This window comes from Microtus ochrogaster, unplaced genomic scaffold (genome assembly GCF_000317375.1).
Source record: "Microtus ochrogaster isolate Prairie Vole_2 unplaced genomic scaffold, MicOch1.0 UNK73, whole genome shotgun sequence".
Classification (NCBI taxonomy): domain Eukaryota; kingdom Metazoa; phylum Chordata; class Mammalia; order Rodentia; family Cricetidae; genus Microtus; species Microtus ochrogaster.
Window position 1 is genome coordinate 483,166 of NW_004949171.1, and position 18,733 is coordinate 501,898.

General features: G+C 40.8%; 2 protein-coding genes across 2 annotated transcripts; one reads left to right on the plus strand and one right to left on the minus strand.

Annotated features, from left to right (window-relative positions):
• Positions 1-624: 624 nt before the first annotated feature.
• On the minus strand, positions 625-1,572 carry LOC101996672 (olfactory receptor 51I2-like). Its single transcript, XM_013354831.1, is given in 1 exon segment — positions 625-1,572. A coding segment is annotated over 1 exon segment (948 nt).
• Positions 1,573-11,203: 9,631 nt separating this feature from the next.
• On the plus strand, positions 11,204-12,169 carry LOC101996957 (olfactory receptor 52D1). Its single transcript, XM_005370164.2, has one exon. The coding sequence runs from the start codon at positions 11,216-11,218 to the stop codon at positions 12,167-12,169; it is 954 nt and encodes a 317-aa protein (XP_005370221.1). The 5' UTR covers positions 11,204-11,215.
• The last annotated feature ends 6,564 nt before the right edge of the window (positions 12,170-18,733 follow it).

An 18,733-nucleotide genomic window follows, 5' to 3' on the forward strand; every position in this document is an offset into this window, starting at 1 on the left:
TCTCTTCATTACGCAATTGTTATCCCTTATCCAATCAAGCTTCACTTATTCCTTCATTATTAGTCTAACAGATCCTATCTTAACAGAACAATCATGGCAAGTGTAACGTGGATGGGGAGAATGTCACAAAATTATTGCCACAGAATGGTTCTACTCTTTGAGGAGAAACGTATCTACGAAGAGTGACAGAACAGTCACTGCAGTTATAAGCGAAGGGCTGGCAACTTCCATGAGCAGAAACTAAATGCTGATGTACCTCTGGTCTCCCGTGTGGGGAAAACACTCAAGGAATCCTAAAGTCAAATAGATCATTGCAACCATTCAGACCCCAGGTATCACACCACTATCACTTAAAAATAGCATTTCATTGTTGTGATGGCAAAAGTGCTGTTGGTTTTCTTGAAAACAAGATTGCTGTCTGTCTCCAAAGAAAAGTTAACAAAGTTAAGTTCTAGGTATGACCCCAAATGTTGTTGGCAGGTACTAGCTTAATAAAAATAATGTAGATTAAACTTTTTAGCAGTGATCCTAGGACTTTAAGCACACACCTCACAACCCTGCTCTGGTGCATGGTTATTCATACTTTCAACACTAGATCACATACCATTTCTGTCTTTGCCAGAATTACATCTTGACTCTAAAAAGCATCTTGAGAAGTCTCCTACGAATCTCCTTTGTCTTAATGGAGTAGATGACAGGATTTAACATGGGAGGCACAAAGAGATAGAGGGTAGACATGAGGATATGGACTGCATGAGGTAAGCCAGCCCCAAAACGATGCACAATGGACACACTGACCATGGGCACATAGAAGATGAGCACAGCCAAGATGTGGGACACACATGTATTGAGTGTCTTCAGGCGCTCCTCCCGAGATGCAATGGCCAGCACCGATCGAAGGATAAGCACATAAGAGATAAGAATGAGCGCCAAGTCCAGGCCAAAGGTGAGCAGCACAATGGACAACCCCTAGTGGCTGTTGAGGGAAACATCAGTGCATGCCAGCTTAATCATATCCACATGTAGGCAGTAAGCGTGGGAGAGGATGTTCTGAGGGCGGCAGAAGGGCAGTCTGTGCAAAAGTACTGGGAAGACCACAATGAGAACAAGACTGCGGAGGACTGTTCCCAAGCCCATGGCCACAATTCGGGCATTGGTGAGCACTGTAGCATAGCGCAGTGGATTGCATATGGCTACATAGCGATCAAAGCTCATGGCTAGAAGAATGCCAGACTCTGTCCAAGAAAAAAGATGTATAAAAAACATCTGGGCCAAGCATGCGTTAAAGGCAATTACTCGGGCATGGAAACAAAGGGCAGCCAGAACAGTTGGCAGAGTGGAAAGAGACACACCTAAGTCATTCACAGACAGCAGGGACAGGAAGTAGTACATGGGCTGGTGCAAGCTCTGCTCCTCCTTGACAATGAGGAGGATCAAGGAGTTGCCCACAATGGAGATGGCATAGAATAAAATGAAAGGGAGGGACAGCCAGACCTCCATGGCTTCCATTCCTGGAAAGCCTGTCAGAATAAAGCTGGGAGCCTCAGAGGCATTGATCCTGAAGTTGCCCATGAGAGGACAGGGTAGTTTGTCACCAGTCAGATCAGTGTTTCATACAAGCTACACCATGTGTCCAGTCCTGCCACAATCCCTGCGGAGGAAAAGGCAGCACGCAGGGATTTTCATGACTGCACATGTATGACCTCTGAAGGCAACTGAGCTAAAAAGTCAGGAAACTCTAGCCGTGAGAAGAGGCTACTTTTTAAGGCTCTTTCAGGAGAAAGAACTGGCAGTCTCTCCAAGGGAGCTGGTCATCTCATTCAGCCTCTTAGTAGCTCCCTGAACATGGTCTTTATGGCCGTTCAGTGAGCTCCTTCCATATGCTTCACACTTCATAACCACGACCTAAGATGATCTACTGAAAATTAAATTTCCATCCTGAAAAATAAGAAAATAGGTGTACAAGTAAAGGAAATAAATCACCCCAGGGATCTTGATAAGGAAGCTACATGGCTATAACTTCAATTCTAACCCACTACAATCCCCAGTATTTTCCTATAAATTGATTTAAAAAATCACATGCTTTCATATTCATAACATACTATTGTTGTTCCTCTATTAGAATATCAGATTTCCTTAGGTGTAGAAGCTAATAAATGCTACCCTACACCAGCCCAGTGAGATCATGAGAGTGACAAGCCTTTTGTTTTACACCCTTCGCCTTTGTTTTCTTATATATGCTTTATAACCATCCATTTGAGAAAGAAACACACTTAACAATATTTTGTAACATTTCTATGGCAAACCTATAAACCTTCTGGGGTCTGATCAATTTCTGTGTCTCACAGGTAATCATTAACACTCACACATCCATCATTGAACAACATACAGTTTACATATTAATATTCTATACAACCCTCAGGAAAGATCGTTTTCTGTGGCAGAAGTATTATATCAGGAAATATTAATACTAAATATCAGGAGAAAATTGCCTGTTAGAGGACAAGGGTTTTGAAAAGAGTCCCAAGGATCCATGAATGAAGGGCAGAATTGCTGGGAAGCAGTATTAGTTTTGATGAGATAGGAAAGACAGACAAGAAACACTCAGAGAAACCTTTAGAGTGGGATGAACCCCTGACAGCATCATGCAAAGCAAGAACACTGCTGGTTTTAGGGGAGACTGTCCCAAGGTGAACAGACTTCTTGAACACCCTAGTCTCAGTCCACCATGAAATACATTCCATGGTAAGGAAATCTAAAACTGCCTTAATAGAAGCGTGCTTCTGCAGAGAAAGAATAACACTCGTATCTGACCCTGCTGTAACCAGAGAGTATGCAGAGGCCTCAGTAGCCCTGCTGATGCTAGCGTCATTTCTGCTTCTTTGTAATTTTCCATGTATTTACACCAAGGAACAAAATAAGAAGAGTGAAGAAAGAAGTGACAAAGAGTTAGAAAGACAAAAACATAAAAAGAGGAGGAAAGGCTGAAATCAAATGGTTTTGTTTGTTTGCTCAATGGTGCTGTTTGTTTTCTCAAGGCAGGGTTTCTCTGTTTAGCCCTGACTGTCCTGGAACTCTCTCTCTGTAGACCAAGTTGTCTTAAAACTCAGAGATCTGCATGCCTCTGCCTACAAAGTACTGGGCTTAACGGAGTGTGCCACCCCCACCCAGAAAAAAAAAAGTTTTCTGTTTTTGTTTTTGTTTAAAGAGGAAATAATATGAAATGGTAAGGGTCAAATACGGAAATGCAAGATGAGAGACAAAAGATTAGTAAGACAGCAACAGCAACACTGAAAATAAGGACTACGAGAAAGACAAATAAAACCACACACAGCTACAAGCAGCTACCTCAGCCTGCCTCATGTTCCTGGCAACCTGTGATGGGGGCTGGTGAAAGATACAGAAGAACCCATATTTATGCTGAATATCTCAGGAGCCACTTCTCAGCTTCTGAGCAATGGAGGGCCTACAACAAGACCTAATAGTCTTCAGCCAAACACTGCTGGGAATAGGTTCTTCACCACAAGATTCTGGTGTTTACTACTGTCTATTCCCGTGGGAGCTTCAAATTTCTGTGCAAAGAACATGACAAAAGTCCCTCTGCCCCCAGCTAAACAGAGCTTGCATGCACCTATTGCTTGTCCTCGTGTCTGCTGGAGTCCTGAAAACAATGTGTCAAGTCAGAGTCTGAGTACCTACTCTAGTAAATGATAATATATAAATATCATTCATTCTTCCCCACCTCCAGATAGACAGAGCCCTTCTTCGCAAGCCCAGTTCCCACTTTAAGACCCCTTTCCAGGTAAGGAGTAGAAACTCTACTGTAAGGCTAGCTAATCTCATAGACAATAGAAACAAATGCTTCTCAATGATGCCCTGAGTTTTCAGTGTCCTCTGAACCCCATCAAAGCTTAAGGGCATTGCCTTATTTAATCTTCACAACCAACTTCACAGACAAGGAATCCTTCCACTTCACACATGAGAAAACTGGAGGCTCAGAAAGTCAAAACACACTCAAAATTATTAGTACCGAGTGGCAAGACTGCTTTCAAACACAGACCATTCGATTATTCACTTACAATTATTACAGCACATACCAGACAGACATGATAATGCAAACCTGTAATCATGACATGGGGAGACTAAGCCAAAAGGATTATAAACTGGAGACCAATCTGGTTGAGTCTACGGCCTTGGCTAGCATGAGAGAAATATAGTCATACTCTGCCCCCATAAATAACTAACCCACTGCTATTTTATTTTGTGTCTTCTAGTTACACTCAGTTTGCTGCAAATGGCCAGAATTTACCCTCCTCCAAAGTTGAATAAGTATACTATTGTACATGTATGTTACATATTTTATTTTTCATTTAGCAGCTTTTGGTGACCCGGGCTGATTTCACACCTTAATTGCTGTAAAGAGCACTGAAACATGCGTGAGACTGCATGTGTATCCTCATTACGCAGACGTCATTCTTTTGGAAATATACCAAGATAGGGATCTAGGGTGGATTTATTTTTAGAAATTTATGACTATGTGAGTACCTGTAATAGAACTGCTAGTTCATATTCCTGTCAGGAGTAATGTGTCCCTCCCTCTCCCTGAACTCATCAGTATCTGTTGTAGGCTTATTATTAATTCTTTGACGGTTTCATGGGGAGGCCCAAAAATGTGAGCCTATTTCCACCTTGTCTGATGGTCAGAGAGTTTGGAGGTTCTTCAGAATTGATAACAGCAATCAGGGTTGCACATTCTGATTCAGGATGTGGTTACTTGGTTCTTTTGACATTAAGATGGCTCATACAGGTAGGTCCATAGCACCCTGACAGATGGTCAGGATATGCAAGCATACTTCTGCTCTTTCTTATTTAGTAGGAGGTTACCTGGGGAGTGGCAGTTTTTCAGGACACTTGGTCTAGATAGAGTGGCTTTACTGCCTAAACAACAGAATGCTAATGGCTTGATGTCTCAAAGTGTTAAAGCAATTAACTGTTCGAGTTGTACTTTGTATTGTGTTAAAGAAGTCTTTTGTTGCCTTCTCCCCCCCCCCTTTTGTTTTGGGGGTATAAAAGCATATGGAAAATTAAACAATGATGATTTTAGTATTCACTGGAATTCCCTCCCAGTAATATTCTATGTTTCTGTTTTATTATTTTTACTCACTTCATCGTATTCTTCACTATATTTTCTGATTCCCATGTCCCTACCCTGGCAAGTGGTATTTTTGTCAAGGTTGGTCCCTGACAGTTTCACAGCAATGTGTTTTGATCATATTCAACTCTTCCCAGATCCACATTCCCTTCCATACTGACCTAATTTTGTGTCCTTTTTATTCTTGGATGTGTGGTCTTCACCTAAGAGTGGATGACTAAACAGGGGCTACACCTTAGAGAACATATGTCTCCCTCTCCCAGCAGCTAACAATTGTCAATAGCTCCATGACTAGGGGTAGGATTTTGTGTTCAACTTCTCTCTCCATACTGAGATTTGGGCTAATTGGGGCTTGTTTGGATTTTTATAGCTGCTGCAACTTTTGTGAGTTTATGTGTGCAGCTGCCCTCCTGAATCTAGAAAGTAATCTTTAGTCATCTCCCACCTCTGTCTGCTACACTCTTTCCACACCTTTTCTACAGTAGATCTCTGAGTCTTGGGAGAGATGTGAGATATAGATGGTCCCTTCAGAGCAGACCATTCTGCTGGGTCAGATTCTCTGCTTTCTAGCTAGTTGTGGGTCTCTATATTAATTGCCATCTATTTCTCTGATGAGGGTTGAGCAATGTATTGATCTATGGGTATAATGATATCATTAAGAGTCTATTTAATAGCATGTTTATTTAAGTAGGGTAACAGTAGTAGATTTCCCTCTAGTCACAGGTTCTTAGCCTGCTAATGGTACCAGATATGGGTTTCACTTTGTGAATGGAATTTAAGTCCAATCAGAGAAGTTTGCTTACTCCCAAGATGTTTGTGATTCTAAAGCACTGTGGACTTGTCTTATCTTTTATTTTGTTAAAAAACAAAAATCAAACCACCTCTTTAAATTGTCTTTATAAAAGAGATGAAGAGGACTCATATCTTTTCAGGGTGCTGGGCAGGTATTGAACACTGCTAAAACAAATTATTAAGTGATATTGAAATTAACATAAATTTTAATAATAAGTTTTTATTGTAAGTATTCTTCTGATGTTTAATTTTCGTTGACTAAGCAACAATATTCAGAGCAATATGGGGAAATTTGGCTTCCTAAGTGAAAGCTCTTGGACTCTTCCCTGGTGCACTGCTTCCACAGACACCTGTCAGTCAAATAACCAGCCAGCTAATCAATATAGGGGGTGTGAGAAAGAGGGAGTGGAGAGAGAGGGACAGAGATGTTTTCTGGAATTTATCATTCTTATAAAACAGAACAAAATGAAAAACACGTATCAAAAACTGTTCATAGTTTTTATGACATTACAGTATTTCTGCCCCATTCAGACATAAGTCACAGATTATGAAGCATACATTACATATAAATTTTAAACACATTATTTTCCTTCTTAGTCATATGTATTCAGATAGGTTGCTTGTTTGTTTATTTTTATATGAATATGTGCATGCCTGGGTAAGTTTATGTATACCATGTAGTCCCTGTAGAAAACAGAAGAGAAAGTATGATTTTCTGTCTGGAGATTACAGGCAGTTAAGAGCTACTGGAGGTGGGTCCTGGGAACTGAACCCAAATCTTTGGCAAGATTAGACATGCTCTTTCTGAAATATTAATAATTTTAAAGTATATTTTGTGAAATTAAGGCTAATGGACAGGGAGCATGCACACGTCCCTGATCATCCCTTAGAGATGGCCTGTGTCCATGGAAATCATAACATACAGCACATAGCAAAGGAGACAAAAGAAGGAAAGAGAAGAGAAAATGAGCATAAAAATTGGCAACCCTGCAGAAGATATGGAGGAAGGATTGTAGAACTCAGTGACATCAATGATACCACAAGAAAACCCACAGAACTAACTAACATGGGCTCAAAAGGGTTCACAGAGACTGAACCAACAACCAGGGATCCTACATGGGACTGACATAGGCCCTCTGCATATACTACAGTTGTTTGGCTTGGTCTTAGTGTAGATCTCCTAGTTGTGGGAGCAGGGGATGGCTCTGACTCTGTTGCCTGATTTGGGAACCCATTCCTCCAGCCTGATTGCCTCATCCAACTTTAGTGAAGGAGAAGGTGCCTGGTCTCACTGCAGCTTAATACACCACGACTGGTTGATATCCATGAAATCTTTATCTAAAGAGCAACAGTAGAGGAAGAGTCGATAAAGACAGGGGGAGGACTGGAAAGAGGAGCAAGAGGGGAAGTTTTGGTTAGGATGTAAATATGAGAAAATAAAAAAATGCAGAAATATTGCTCAATATTTTCCGCCTAAATCCACATCATGGTAAACCTCTCTTATTCCTTTTTTTCATTTTCAACACTTACTTATTATTTTCCTAAAAATTTAAAACAATGGATCAAATCCTTCGAGCAAGTCCTCTGAGTTTTAGATTTGAGTATATCCCAGTCTATACACAACCACATCCAGACCTGAAATAATCACACAGAAACTCTATTAATTAAAACACTGCCTGGCTAATAGCTTGTGCCTATTTCTAGCTAACTCTTATCTCTTAAATTAACCCATTTCTATTATTCTGTGTATCACTACAAGGTTGTGGCTCACCTGGTAAAGTTCCATCTGGTGTCTGTTTCCTTTGGCAGCTACATGGCGTCTCTCTGACTCTGTCTTTTTTTCTCCCAAAATTCAGTTTAGTTTTTCTTCCTAGCTCTATTCTCCCCTGCCACAGGCCAAAGTAGCTTCTTTACTAACTAATGATAATAAAATATATTCACAGAATACAGTTGGGAATCCCACATCACACATTCTCAAGAAGATATACATAGCATAGATATTCATTATTCAATTAAAAACTATTCATGGAATATTTTAATGTTATATCTAATCTTAAAACAATTTAGTCCCATAAAATATTTATCAATATATGTTTTTCTTACAACAAATTATATAGAAAAAACACAGTGAGAGATAACAAAATTAATTAACTTCTAGTTTTTATATGCTTCATATTTATTTACTCATAAAATAACACCCAACTTATTCTACATATGTTTATATAGTATATTACTTATTGTTCTGTTGCTGTGATAAAACTCCATGACCAATGGCATCTTAAAAGAAAGTTTATTTTGGTATATGGTTCCAGATGGACAAGAGTCCATGTTGGACAATTGAAGGCATGACACCAAACAGCAAGCATAACATCAAGAGTAGGAAGCTGAACGCTCATATCTTCACAGGCATGAAACAGAGAGAGAAACCTGGAAGTAGGCACGAAATCTTAATCTTAAAGTCTGCTCACAGTGGTATACTTCCTCCAGCAAGGCTGCATCACCTAAGTCAGCAGCAGCAACAGGGGCCACATGTTCAAACCACCACACACAGGTAAAAAAGATCACTGTGGTGACTGATAAGCTATTTTTATTCACTCCGAAACTAGGCTCTGTGCTCTGATTGAGATGCCTAGGGTGAGCCTACATTTTTTCTTTGCTAGTCAGCAATCTGTATATCTCTGCCATGAAGAGGCCTTGAAGGCAGCCTGGGAAAGCAATCTGAAAAGGGATTGATGTTACCATTCATATCTTTATTTTGTAGTATCACTCAAGCTCCTAACTTTTCATTAGCAACAATAGCTGATTTTTCAATTTCTCCATTGTAGTCATCCTCCTCACACCAGCACACCACACATTTCCACAGAGTCTGGAGTGCAGGCTTCAGACAATCAGAATTCCTAAAACTGTTGCTGACCTCTAACTATGGTAACATCCTACATGGCAGAAGCATGAATTTGTTTATATCAACCACATTCTTCCAGTGTACTGCTTTACATAAATAAAATTAAGAGTGACTGAATGTGAACTGTATTCAATTTCATTATTGTTGGACACATAAAGTAATTCAAAAGAAAAGAGGAAGCTGTATTCATCTAAGGAAAATGTTTTCTGAAATGTTTGTTCATATGTATAATAACTGATGAAATGAGAAAATTAATTTTCCTTTGTGAGTGGTTATCAGTTAGAGATAGTTTCTGGCTTAGGGATGGAGGCTGGTTTTATTTCCCCTCTCAGACCTGTGTAGGCCCCGTGCATGCTGAATGCACATATTTTTATCTTATGTTTATTGATATTTTGCATGCATATATGACTTGTGCCATGTGTATGCAGTGTCTTCAGATGTCAGAAGCAGGCATCATATTCCCTGGAACCGAACTTACAGCTGTGAACCACCATGTGATTTCTGGGAATCAAACCTAGGTCTTCTGGAAGAGCAGCCAGTACTTTTAACTGCTGAGCCATCCTTCCTGCCCTTTGACTGTGGAATTTTAAGCAGCATCTGGTGGCAAAAGGGCATTCACCACCACTGACTGCTATTGCTCTATTCACATAAATCTTTCTGCCTGAGCACAGAATTCTGGGGAACCACAGTAACTGGGCACTCAAGAAAACTCAGAATGAAAAAAAGAACAAAACAAAACCTGAAGCAAGGAAAGAAGACAGACCAAGACCAGGACAGAGAATAAAGAACAGACAAGAGTTAATTTCCACTTCCCTTCAAAAGTTACTGCAATTTTTTTCCTCACTCAATTCTTTCCTCATTTATCAACTTCTCATTTTCTTTCTCCCTCATGAGGTACACAGCAGGTCGCCTCAGAGGAGGACATGGAGTCTTTCCTCCTGAGCATTGCAGAATGAATCAATAAATAACCTCACTTAATGAGTCATGTGACCAAAGTAGAGCAGAATACAGGCTGAGCGGAAGACATTCAGAGAATTCAGAAAACTTTAAAAGGGGCAGACAATTCAACAAGAATAACACTGAGTCTCCTCCCTCTCTCAAGCCACACCCATCTGAATTTGCAAGGACACTCACCTTCCACTCCAGCAAAGCTTCAAACACAGGTACACACCTGCTCAATTCGCTGTACCTCTTCTTTCTCTCTCAACAACTCTGCATTTATGTAATACATCTCAGAGCAGCTGTGAGCCCACACAGGACTGCAGGGATCAACACTCTACCAAAATGGATGCCCTCTGCACAGGTATGTTTCTAAAATCAGATTCCAAAACAAAACTGTGTTTGATTTAAAGAAAGAAAGAAAAGCGTCTCAGAGTTACAGCACTTGTGGTGTCTGAGTTTGACTAAACTGCATTTGTCCAAGCAAGATCTCAAAAACTCAGCCACCAGAGTGATTCCAAAACAGCTGGGGCACATTTGGAAGAGGCCCCAGCTGTGAAGCCAAGTGAGACACTAACTCAATACGCCTTCATACTGTGCTTGTCCTCTGTCCCCACCCTCTTAGCCATAGATGCTGACAGAGTAGCAGATTTCTCACAACAATGGCTGGAAATCCTGCACAGGTAGAACACTGAGCCAAAAAGAGGGGGAGGGAGTGTGTAGTGGTTCCAGCTTGCCAGATTCTACCACGACAGACCAGTACCAGAGTAAGCCAAAACCACCCAGTGTTATCCCTGGAAATCTCAATGCAAGTAGGAAGAGGGTCCAAAGTTCAGACACGGAGTAAAGTTATAACATTAGGAAGCGACAAGGAATAAAATGGATTTTTTGGAAGTGATAGAAAATTAAATATTGACATTGGGTGAAAAGCCCCAACTCAGAATCTGGATATATAAAACAAAGTTTAAGTCCTACAAGAAACATTGAGTCCACATCAAATAGGCAAGAGTTTTAAAGACGGTTAAGCAGCATAATAGTGACAGAAGTACCCTGGAATGTTAACTGAAATAAGAAAAAATATATAGAAGGGGAAATAAGGAAAACTGAAAATGATGTGGGTGGGGATATGGGTGAGGGAAACGAAGAAAAATCCATCCAAGGGAACAGGCTAAAAGACTCTCGATAACACACAAGACTTTTCACAACATGAGTCAGGAAGTATTCATTTAGGAACATAAACACATATCTTGTGTTGAATATAACAGTAGCATTGATGAATAATAGAGGAAATATCAGAGGTTTCAAGGGATTCTTGAGCAAGTGACAAACTATTTTCTCAGCCTACGAATGTGTGAATGAGCCTGATACATAATATTGCAGGGCAGGCATGCCGTCACCCCTTGGATAGAGCCCTTCATGTGCCAAGACGGATGTCAGCCTCCAACGTAAGTGACAGTCTCCCAGTCACTTTCTTCCTGACTGGGATCCCAGGGCTGGAGTTTGCCCACCCCTGGATTGCCATCCCTTTCTGTGTCATGTATCTGGTAGCACTGCTTGGTAATGCTGCCCTCATCTTTGTCATTGGGACAGAGAGTGCGCTTCATGCACCCATGTACCTCTTCCTCTGCCTTCTCTCACTCACTGACCTGGCTCTCAGCTCTACCACTGTACCTAAAATGCTGGCCATTCTGTGGCTCCATGCTAATGAGATTTCCTTTGGTGGATGCCTAGCCCAGATGTTTTGTGTCCACGCCATCTATGCTCTAGAGTCCTCAGTTCTCCTTGCCATGTCCTTTGATCGATATGTGGCTATCTGTAACCCTCTAAGATATACAACCATTCTCAATCATACTGTCATAGGCCAAATTGTCTTTGCTGGGATAGTCCGCAGTGTAGTTATTGTGTCCCCCTTTATCTTTTTGCTGAAGCGACTGCCCTACTGTGGTCACCATGTCATGGCTCACACATACTGTGAACATATGGGTGTTGCTAGGCTTGCCTGTGCCAACATCACTGTCAACATTGTCTATGGGCTGACTGTAGCTCTGCTGGCCATGGGCCTGGACTCAGTTCTCATTGCAGTCTCCTATGGCTTCATCCTCCGGGCTGTCTTTCGCCTTCCATCACGTGATGCTCAACGCAAGGCTCTGAGTACCTGTGGCTCTCACTTTGGTGTCATTCTGGTTTTCTATATACCTGCCTTCTTCTCCTTCCTCACCCACCGCTTTGGTCACAACCGAGTTCCCAAGCATGTACACATCTTCCTGGCTAACCTCTATGTGCTGGTGCCTCCCGTGCTCAATCCCATTATCTACGGAGCAAGAACCAAGGAGATCCAGAGTCGATTTGTAAGACTGCTTCATTTGGGAAAGGACTTGGTATGAAGTGTAAGCAGAGGTTGGAAACAAAAATAAAATATTCTGGGTATTATATCATCAGATCTCTGGAAGGAAGAGGATTGACCAGATGAAGTGGAGACTTAATGCTTTTATTAAACAGATCATTTTTTTTCACTGGGGTTTTTAAGGAATTCTGAATTTGTCCAGAAGAATGATATTTTCACTCTTCTCTCAAAAGTAATGCCCTGGCTAGCTTTATGTCAACTTGACACAAGTTATATGAAAGGAAGGAACCTCAGTTAAGGAAATACCTCCACAAGATCCAGCTTTTCTTCATCTGTGACTGATGGGGGAGGGACAAGACCATCGTGGGTGGTACCACTTCTGGGCTGATGGTCCTGGGTTAGCATGCTAAGGGGAATCAAGCCAGTATGTTCACCCCTTCCCTTCACAGCCTCTCCATCAGTTCCTACCCTGCCAGAGTTCCTGCCCTTGCTGCTGTTGATAATGGACTGTTATATGGAACTGTGGGTGAAATAAACCCTTTCCTCCCTGAGTGGCTTTAGCCTTGGTGTCTCATCACAGAAATAGTAACCCTACCTAAGAAAAGTGGCTACTGCTTACTAAAGAAGGCAGCTGCCAGCCTTATGAAAAGACTGAGGTTTGTGAAAGGGACACTCTCCTGTGAGTTCAAGTAGAAAATAAAAATGAGTTTAGAATGAATTTGAATCTGAGTTCTGCCACGTCACCCCTTCAGAGAGCAGTTACAGTCCAAAGTGTCCAATCAGAGTGCCTGAACTTAAACTTTTCTACTCACTGATTGTGTAGTTGTGGACATGACACTCAGTGCCTATGTGTCTTAGCTTGGCCAGTTATTAAATGGAGGTATTAGCATCTAACTCATATTAGGGTATGAAATGTATATGTCAATAAGTGTAGGAAATGTTTTAGGGTATTGCTTGTAAAGGTTCAATAAGCAGATAAAATTAAGAAGTTTTGCTGCTTCTCTACACATTAGTAGGAACTTCTTTACCTCTTTTTTAACATTATTGTATTCCACAGAGTTACTGTGGTAACTACATTATTGAACAAATATGTAATATGTAAATGGTATTTAAGGTGTAATTGAAGCCTAATGAAACTGAATATCCTCCCATCGTTCCTGCAGTCTAGTTTGAGATCTAGTTCATTTCAGTCCTAAAGTTGCCCCTTATTAACATTCCAGGGAACTGAGTCAGACTCGATCAGTAATCTCAGTTCTAAAACTTACAGGTTCACCTACACTGTTCAAACAAGATGACAGCTAATATTTGCACATAAAAATAAGATGATGTAATTCAGGAAAACACCTAAGGTTACACAATGACATAGACAGTATCCTTTTATTATCTAGTCTTTTGTGATAAAAAAAAATAATATAAGCTCTGGAACCTGGTGACTGGAAACTTAAATCTCACCTGCTTGATCTTCTTGCTGCATGATTCAGGACATCTCATTTAACCAGCCCCACCTCAGTAAATGCTTATTGTGGTATCTGAAGCAAAGCAAGCAGTGGATTCAGAATGGTGGTAGTTAATGGTATTCAGTTAACACTGCTTAAGTTAGTGAAGATCTACATGTTTCCAGTTTCCCATCCCTAAACAGGAGTCATCTCCAATTGGCATCTACTTTCAAAGGAAACATTCGTTTTCTTCAATGGAAGGTTACTGGCTACATAAACCACACTTAGGAGTAGGCCACATGCTCAGCAGTGCATGGCAACATAGAGAAAACTCAATGATGGTTTTGTAAATGTTTTTGTATCATAATGTTTGTGCATTTTTTAATCTGCCTAATCTTTTGCTTGAGTATTTCTGATTTTGTATTTATGGGTTATGGTCTTGGATGTCTGTGTGTGTTATGTTTTTCCATTTTTTAAAATTCTGGTTTGTTTGTTCTGCTTGTTTATTTTCTAAAGAAAAAGAGGAAGAAGGTGTGGGGCTGGGTAAGAGAAGAGGTGGGAGGATCTGGAAGGATGAACTGTGACCAAAATTTATTGCATGAATTTTCAATACATTTTTTGAAGATCTTTTTTAAAAAGATCTGTGTGTTTCAAAGATTTGTATGACATTCCAAAATAATATAATGGCTATTTATTTGATGCTTTGTTACTATTCGAAATTGTATCACAGCAGGTGTTTAATCTGTGCTTGATACAGAATCAATAATACGCTAATATTGTGGCAGATTTGTTGCGACGTGCTGTGAAATAACCTGGCGGGCAGCAGCAGCTACGCTGTCGATTCTGGGCCCTCATTCAAACTCCTCTTGGTTATTCTGCTGTTGCCGTGTATTGTGGAGATCCTGCAGCTTTAGGTCCTCAAGACCAGTCCCTTCATGTGCTCCAGTAGATCACGGATGGAGTGGATGTTGGGGTGGGCCAACACATAACTGTGGTTCTGAGTCTGGATAGTTGCAGGTTTAGTCAGCCTGCCAGGTCTTCCTTTTCCTCACCACCAGAGTGAGCTTCCCTGCATTGCCCTGGTAAACTCACCCCTTGCAGTAATGAACCAAGGGTGGAGCCAGTTCTTCTGCTTTCCTGTCCTCAAGGTCGGTTCTCCCACACCTACACCTTCAGAACCAGCTCTACTGTGCTGCCTAGGTGTGGCATAGGGCCACTCTCAACAGTGCTGCAGCTGATAAGGGGCAGGGACAGCTCTCCCACCCTCGGAATCTCAGGGCCAGTTCTCTCATTGATGGGGTGACTTCTCCACCACCCATGCTGCCACACGATAGACGAGTAATAGGGACAACTCTCCTATGCTCGCTCACCCACACCTTCCTTCACCAAGGGTTCTGGCTCACCATAGTCCATCTTTAAGCCTGCACCCCCAAGTCTGTTTTTCTCTCGTACACCCTCACCCCATAGACACACACACACATAGACACCTACACACATATTCAGTTTAGTATGTATATGCAAAATTTGAAGAAAAAAAAACAAAACCCAGTCCTTCTATTAGGTAGAAGGTTAGATACCAGCAGGCTTGGAAATAGACCTTTCATAATCAGTACCTGCAAAAAAAAAAACCCCACAAAAAATAAAACTGTCTGACTCTGATTATTGATCAAAGCTATGAGATTCATACCTTTGACCCTGGGTGAAGACTCAACTCTAAACTAAACTACTCAGAAGATCCTCAGATGATGTCTGCCCGTTGGCTTTCTGAACAAAGAACAAAGATACGCCATTGTCACCAACCTCTTAAGGCCCCTAAAAGGTTCATAGGCACATATGCTTGAAACCAAAATTTTTCACCAAGAACTTTGCAAGTGTAGCTTTTTATATGAGTCACAAAGACCACTATCCTCTACAGAACACTGACCTGGTGGTCTCCACTGATGGCATAACATCAGTCTTTGAGATAGTTTCTATAACCAATGTTTCCATCATCTCAAAATAACTCTGTTATTCTCCTTGTTCTGCCTTTAAAGACACTTGGTTTTATTTGTGTTGATACAACCAAAATTTACAAAGGCAACTACATCACCCATTGCAGTGTTCTGCTATTATCTATTAAACTAGTTTCTTTTGAAGAACTACCCTGTTATTTAATTTCACAGAAGTTAATTTGGACAGCACAGCAGCAATGAGACTGATATTTTTTTTTTAAATTGGTCAGATTCAAAGTCTATTTTTGAAGCACTCTCAGAATCATTAGCAGATTAATGAGAGCAGGGAAGAGGATAGGAAGGAAGGAGGTTTGGATGGGGCATAAAGCAGGGAGAAGGAAGGTAGGAAGGAGATTGTGGTGGGGGCACCAAGGGCACTTGTAATACTGTAAGGTATTTGGATAGAAAATATGGATTTGCTATTTTCCTTTTTTGATTCTTCTTTCTTTATTACCTCCTCTTCTTCTTCCTCCTCCATCCTTTCTCTTCCTTTTTTCATTCTTTTCTGGAAAATGGGGGGAAAACTCTGGAAAGGGGGCAAGTTTTCAGAAGCTCACTAATGGCTTCATTATTAGTAACACATCACTGTGAAAGCTCTCACAGTTTGGCTATCTTACTTTGAGATCCAGAATAGAATCTAGACTATCTTTATTCATGTGTCACATGACAGCATGGGTAGGAAAGAGATGCCCTCCCACTCCCATCAATGCCTGAGGCAAGTGGGAGGGCTGGCCTTGAAGTCATAAGAGCAGGAGAGCTGACTTTGTCCCCCACCAGTTGCAACACTTGGAAGAACAGGCCCTGCACCTTCCCTGGGTAGCAAAATAGACTCATTACTGTTGGTGGTGTGTGAGAGACAGCTCCGAAGTTTGAGCATGAGAGAGCTGTCTTCATTATTCATCTTTCATGTGGTAGCATGTGCTGTGGGAACATATCCTGTTCCTTCAGCCAATAACCTTTAAGATACCAGCCCACTTGGGCATGGTCTCTTATACTGTACAGCAGTAACCATGTACCCGCTCTTTTGCATCCAGCTCCCGCTTCCGGCTGCTAGACTCTGTTCCTGTTCACACAGAGGACTGTTGTCTAGGACAGTGATCTGTAAGTTTTCCCCTTAAATAAATAACCCTTTTATTATCCATAATTTTGAACTGGTATGGGATTGTTTTGTGACTTAAGTCATCATCTGGCACCCAAACATTTGGTTTTAGAACCTTCCTGCTCTACTGCCCGCTGCCAGCTTGGAGTGTGCCCAGCTAGGCAAGAGCCCTCCCTCAGCTGGCTGCAGCCTCTGTGTGGAACCAGCAGTTCATTTGGATATAGAATTCTCGTGAAGTGGCAGCTTTTCTTGCTGCAGATTAGCCATGGTTCTTTATATTATCTTATTACTCACCTCAGAGCAGCTTCTAGTCCCACTGTCTGTGTCCCACCACACGCATACTGCGTGAAAATTCAGATTGGATACAGGCTTTCCTGGGTACCTGCTGTTATCTTATTATCCCTGTGCTCCCGCAGCTGCTAACTGATCAGGGCCCACAGTGGTACACACAGTTTGTGATTTATATTAATAACTATTTTTTTATCTAAGCATATCTTTCAGCATTTCACACTAAAATCAGATTCATACCAGTCACATGACTCCAAGTGTGTCACTGGGCCCAACTGGGTTAGTTTTATAGGTAGCCTGTGACACATACTGGCAGGTAATGCTTATTGTACCTATTCCAGCTAATTAAACCACAGGTAAGATTTAATATCCTAAATATAGATCATAAGTTGCTAGTTTAAAAGGGCAATATTTCAGACAACCTAACTGTACAAGGTTTCAATGGCCTCTTTACTTATACCATGTGCAAGGTTTTACAAGACTTATATGATGTTTCTTCTATATCACTATTTTTGATTCTAGGGATTAGTCTTGTCCTTTATATTTTTTTCTTAAAAATATGGTTTGACAATAGGAGCTAGAATGAGGCATTTTTAGGAATGGTACAGTCTTTACAGACTGATACCACACTTCTCAAGAAAGAGTTTGGAAATCTGAAGAAGGATACTACCACTTTAACTAACAAAACTCAGTCAACTGAGGTACTTTTAGAAATGATAGAGACTGGGACCAAGCTTCTTGGAAAAGCAGTAATTTATTTAAAGGAAGATTCAGCAATTAGGAGAAGGAAACAGCCGATTTGGCACATAGAACCCAATCAATGACATTGGGTGCTGACACATTATTTGAGAGAATTCACACTGTTGAAAATATTAATCATACTCTGTCAAGGGGTATGACAGATTGACTGATAGAATGTTTCTCCAGAAAAGTAATATGCATGCTATAAAAATTATATCCAAGCATGAGACATTATCACTACTGGACAGACTTCATACTTTGGAATCTCAAAGAGGGCATTAGAGCAAGACATTGGACAGGAGATCCAGATATTACAAAAAGCAGTGGTAAACAGATTTGGAAAGATTGAGAAAATTATTGAATTTGATGACCAGGAACTTTTGTAAAAAGGCAAAATTTAACCTTGTCAGTATGTAATAATTTATGGGTTAGCTTCCTCAGGAAAAAATTTACTTTACCCATGCCTATTTTGTCTATATTATATTCTTTATTGAATGTGTGCTTATATGAATGATGTTTAAGTTTTCTATGATGAACAATAGATTTTCCTACAGATCCTTTTCTACAGTAATCTTTGAAGTTTCCAGAAAGAAGATGGGGCCTTACAGCAACAACTCCACCTACTTGAGATGTCATCAGGATGCTGACAGCGCTACTATAAGACTGCTGTTTTAGGAACCAGCTGCTGAAATGGTGCACCTTCTCATGACATTCTGGCCAGAACTCCAAATAAGAACTTTGAAAAAAAACCCTATCAACTGCTCAGAAATTGTTTGCAGCCATACTAGACAATAATTGTGAAACTTAACCATCACTTTACTTTTGCAGTATCCCATTAAGAGAACATTACCCCCATGGCAGCAGGAAACAATTCTAGAAGATGATGCCCCCCCATCCCAGAAAACTTTGTCCATAGAGTTGGGAACACTGTTTAGGGGTTGTTGATTATTACTTGTACTAGATAGAGGGTTGAGGTGAAAACTATGTTCGTTCAAAAAAGGAGAAATAGTAATAATGGGTAATAGAGTGAATACTTGTGAGCTATTATT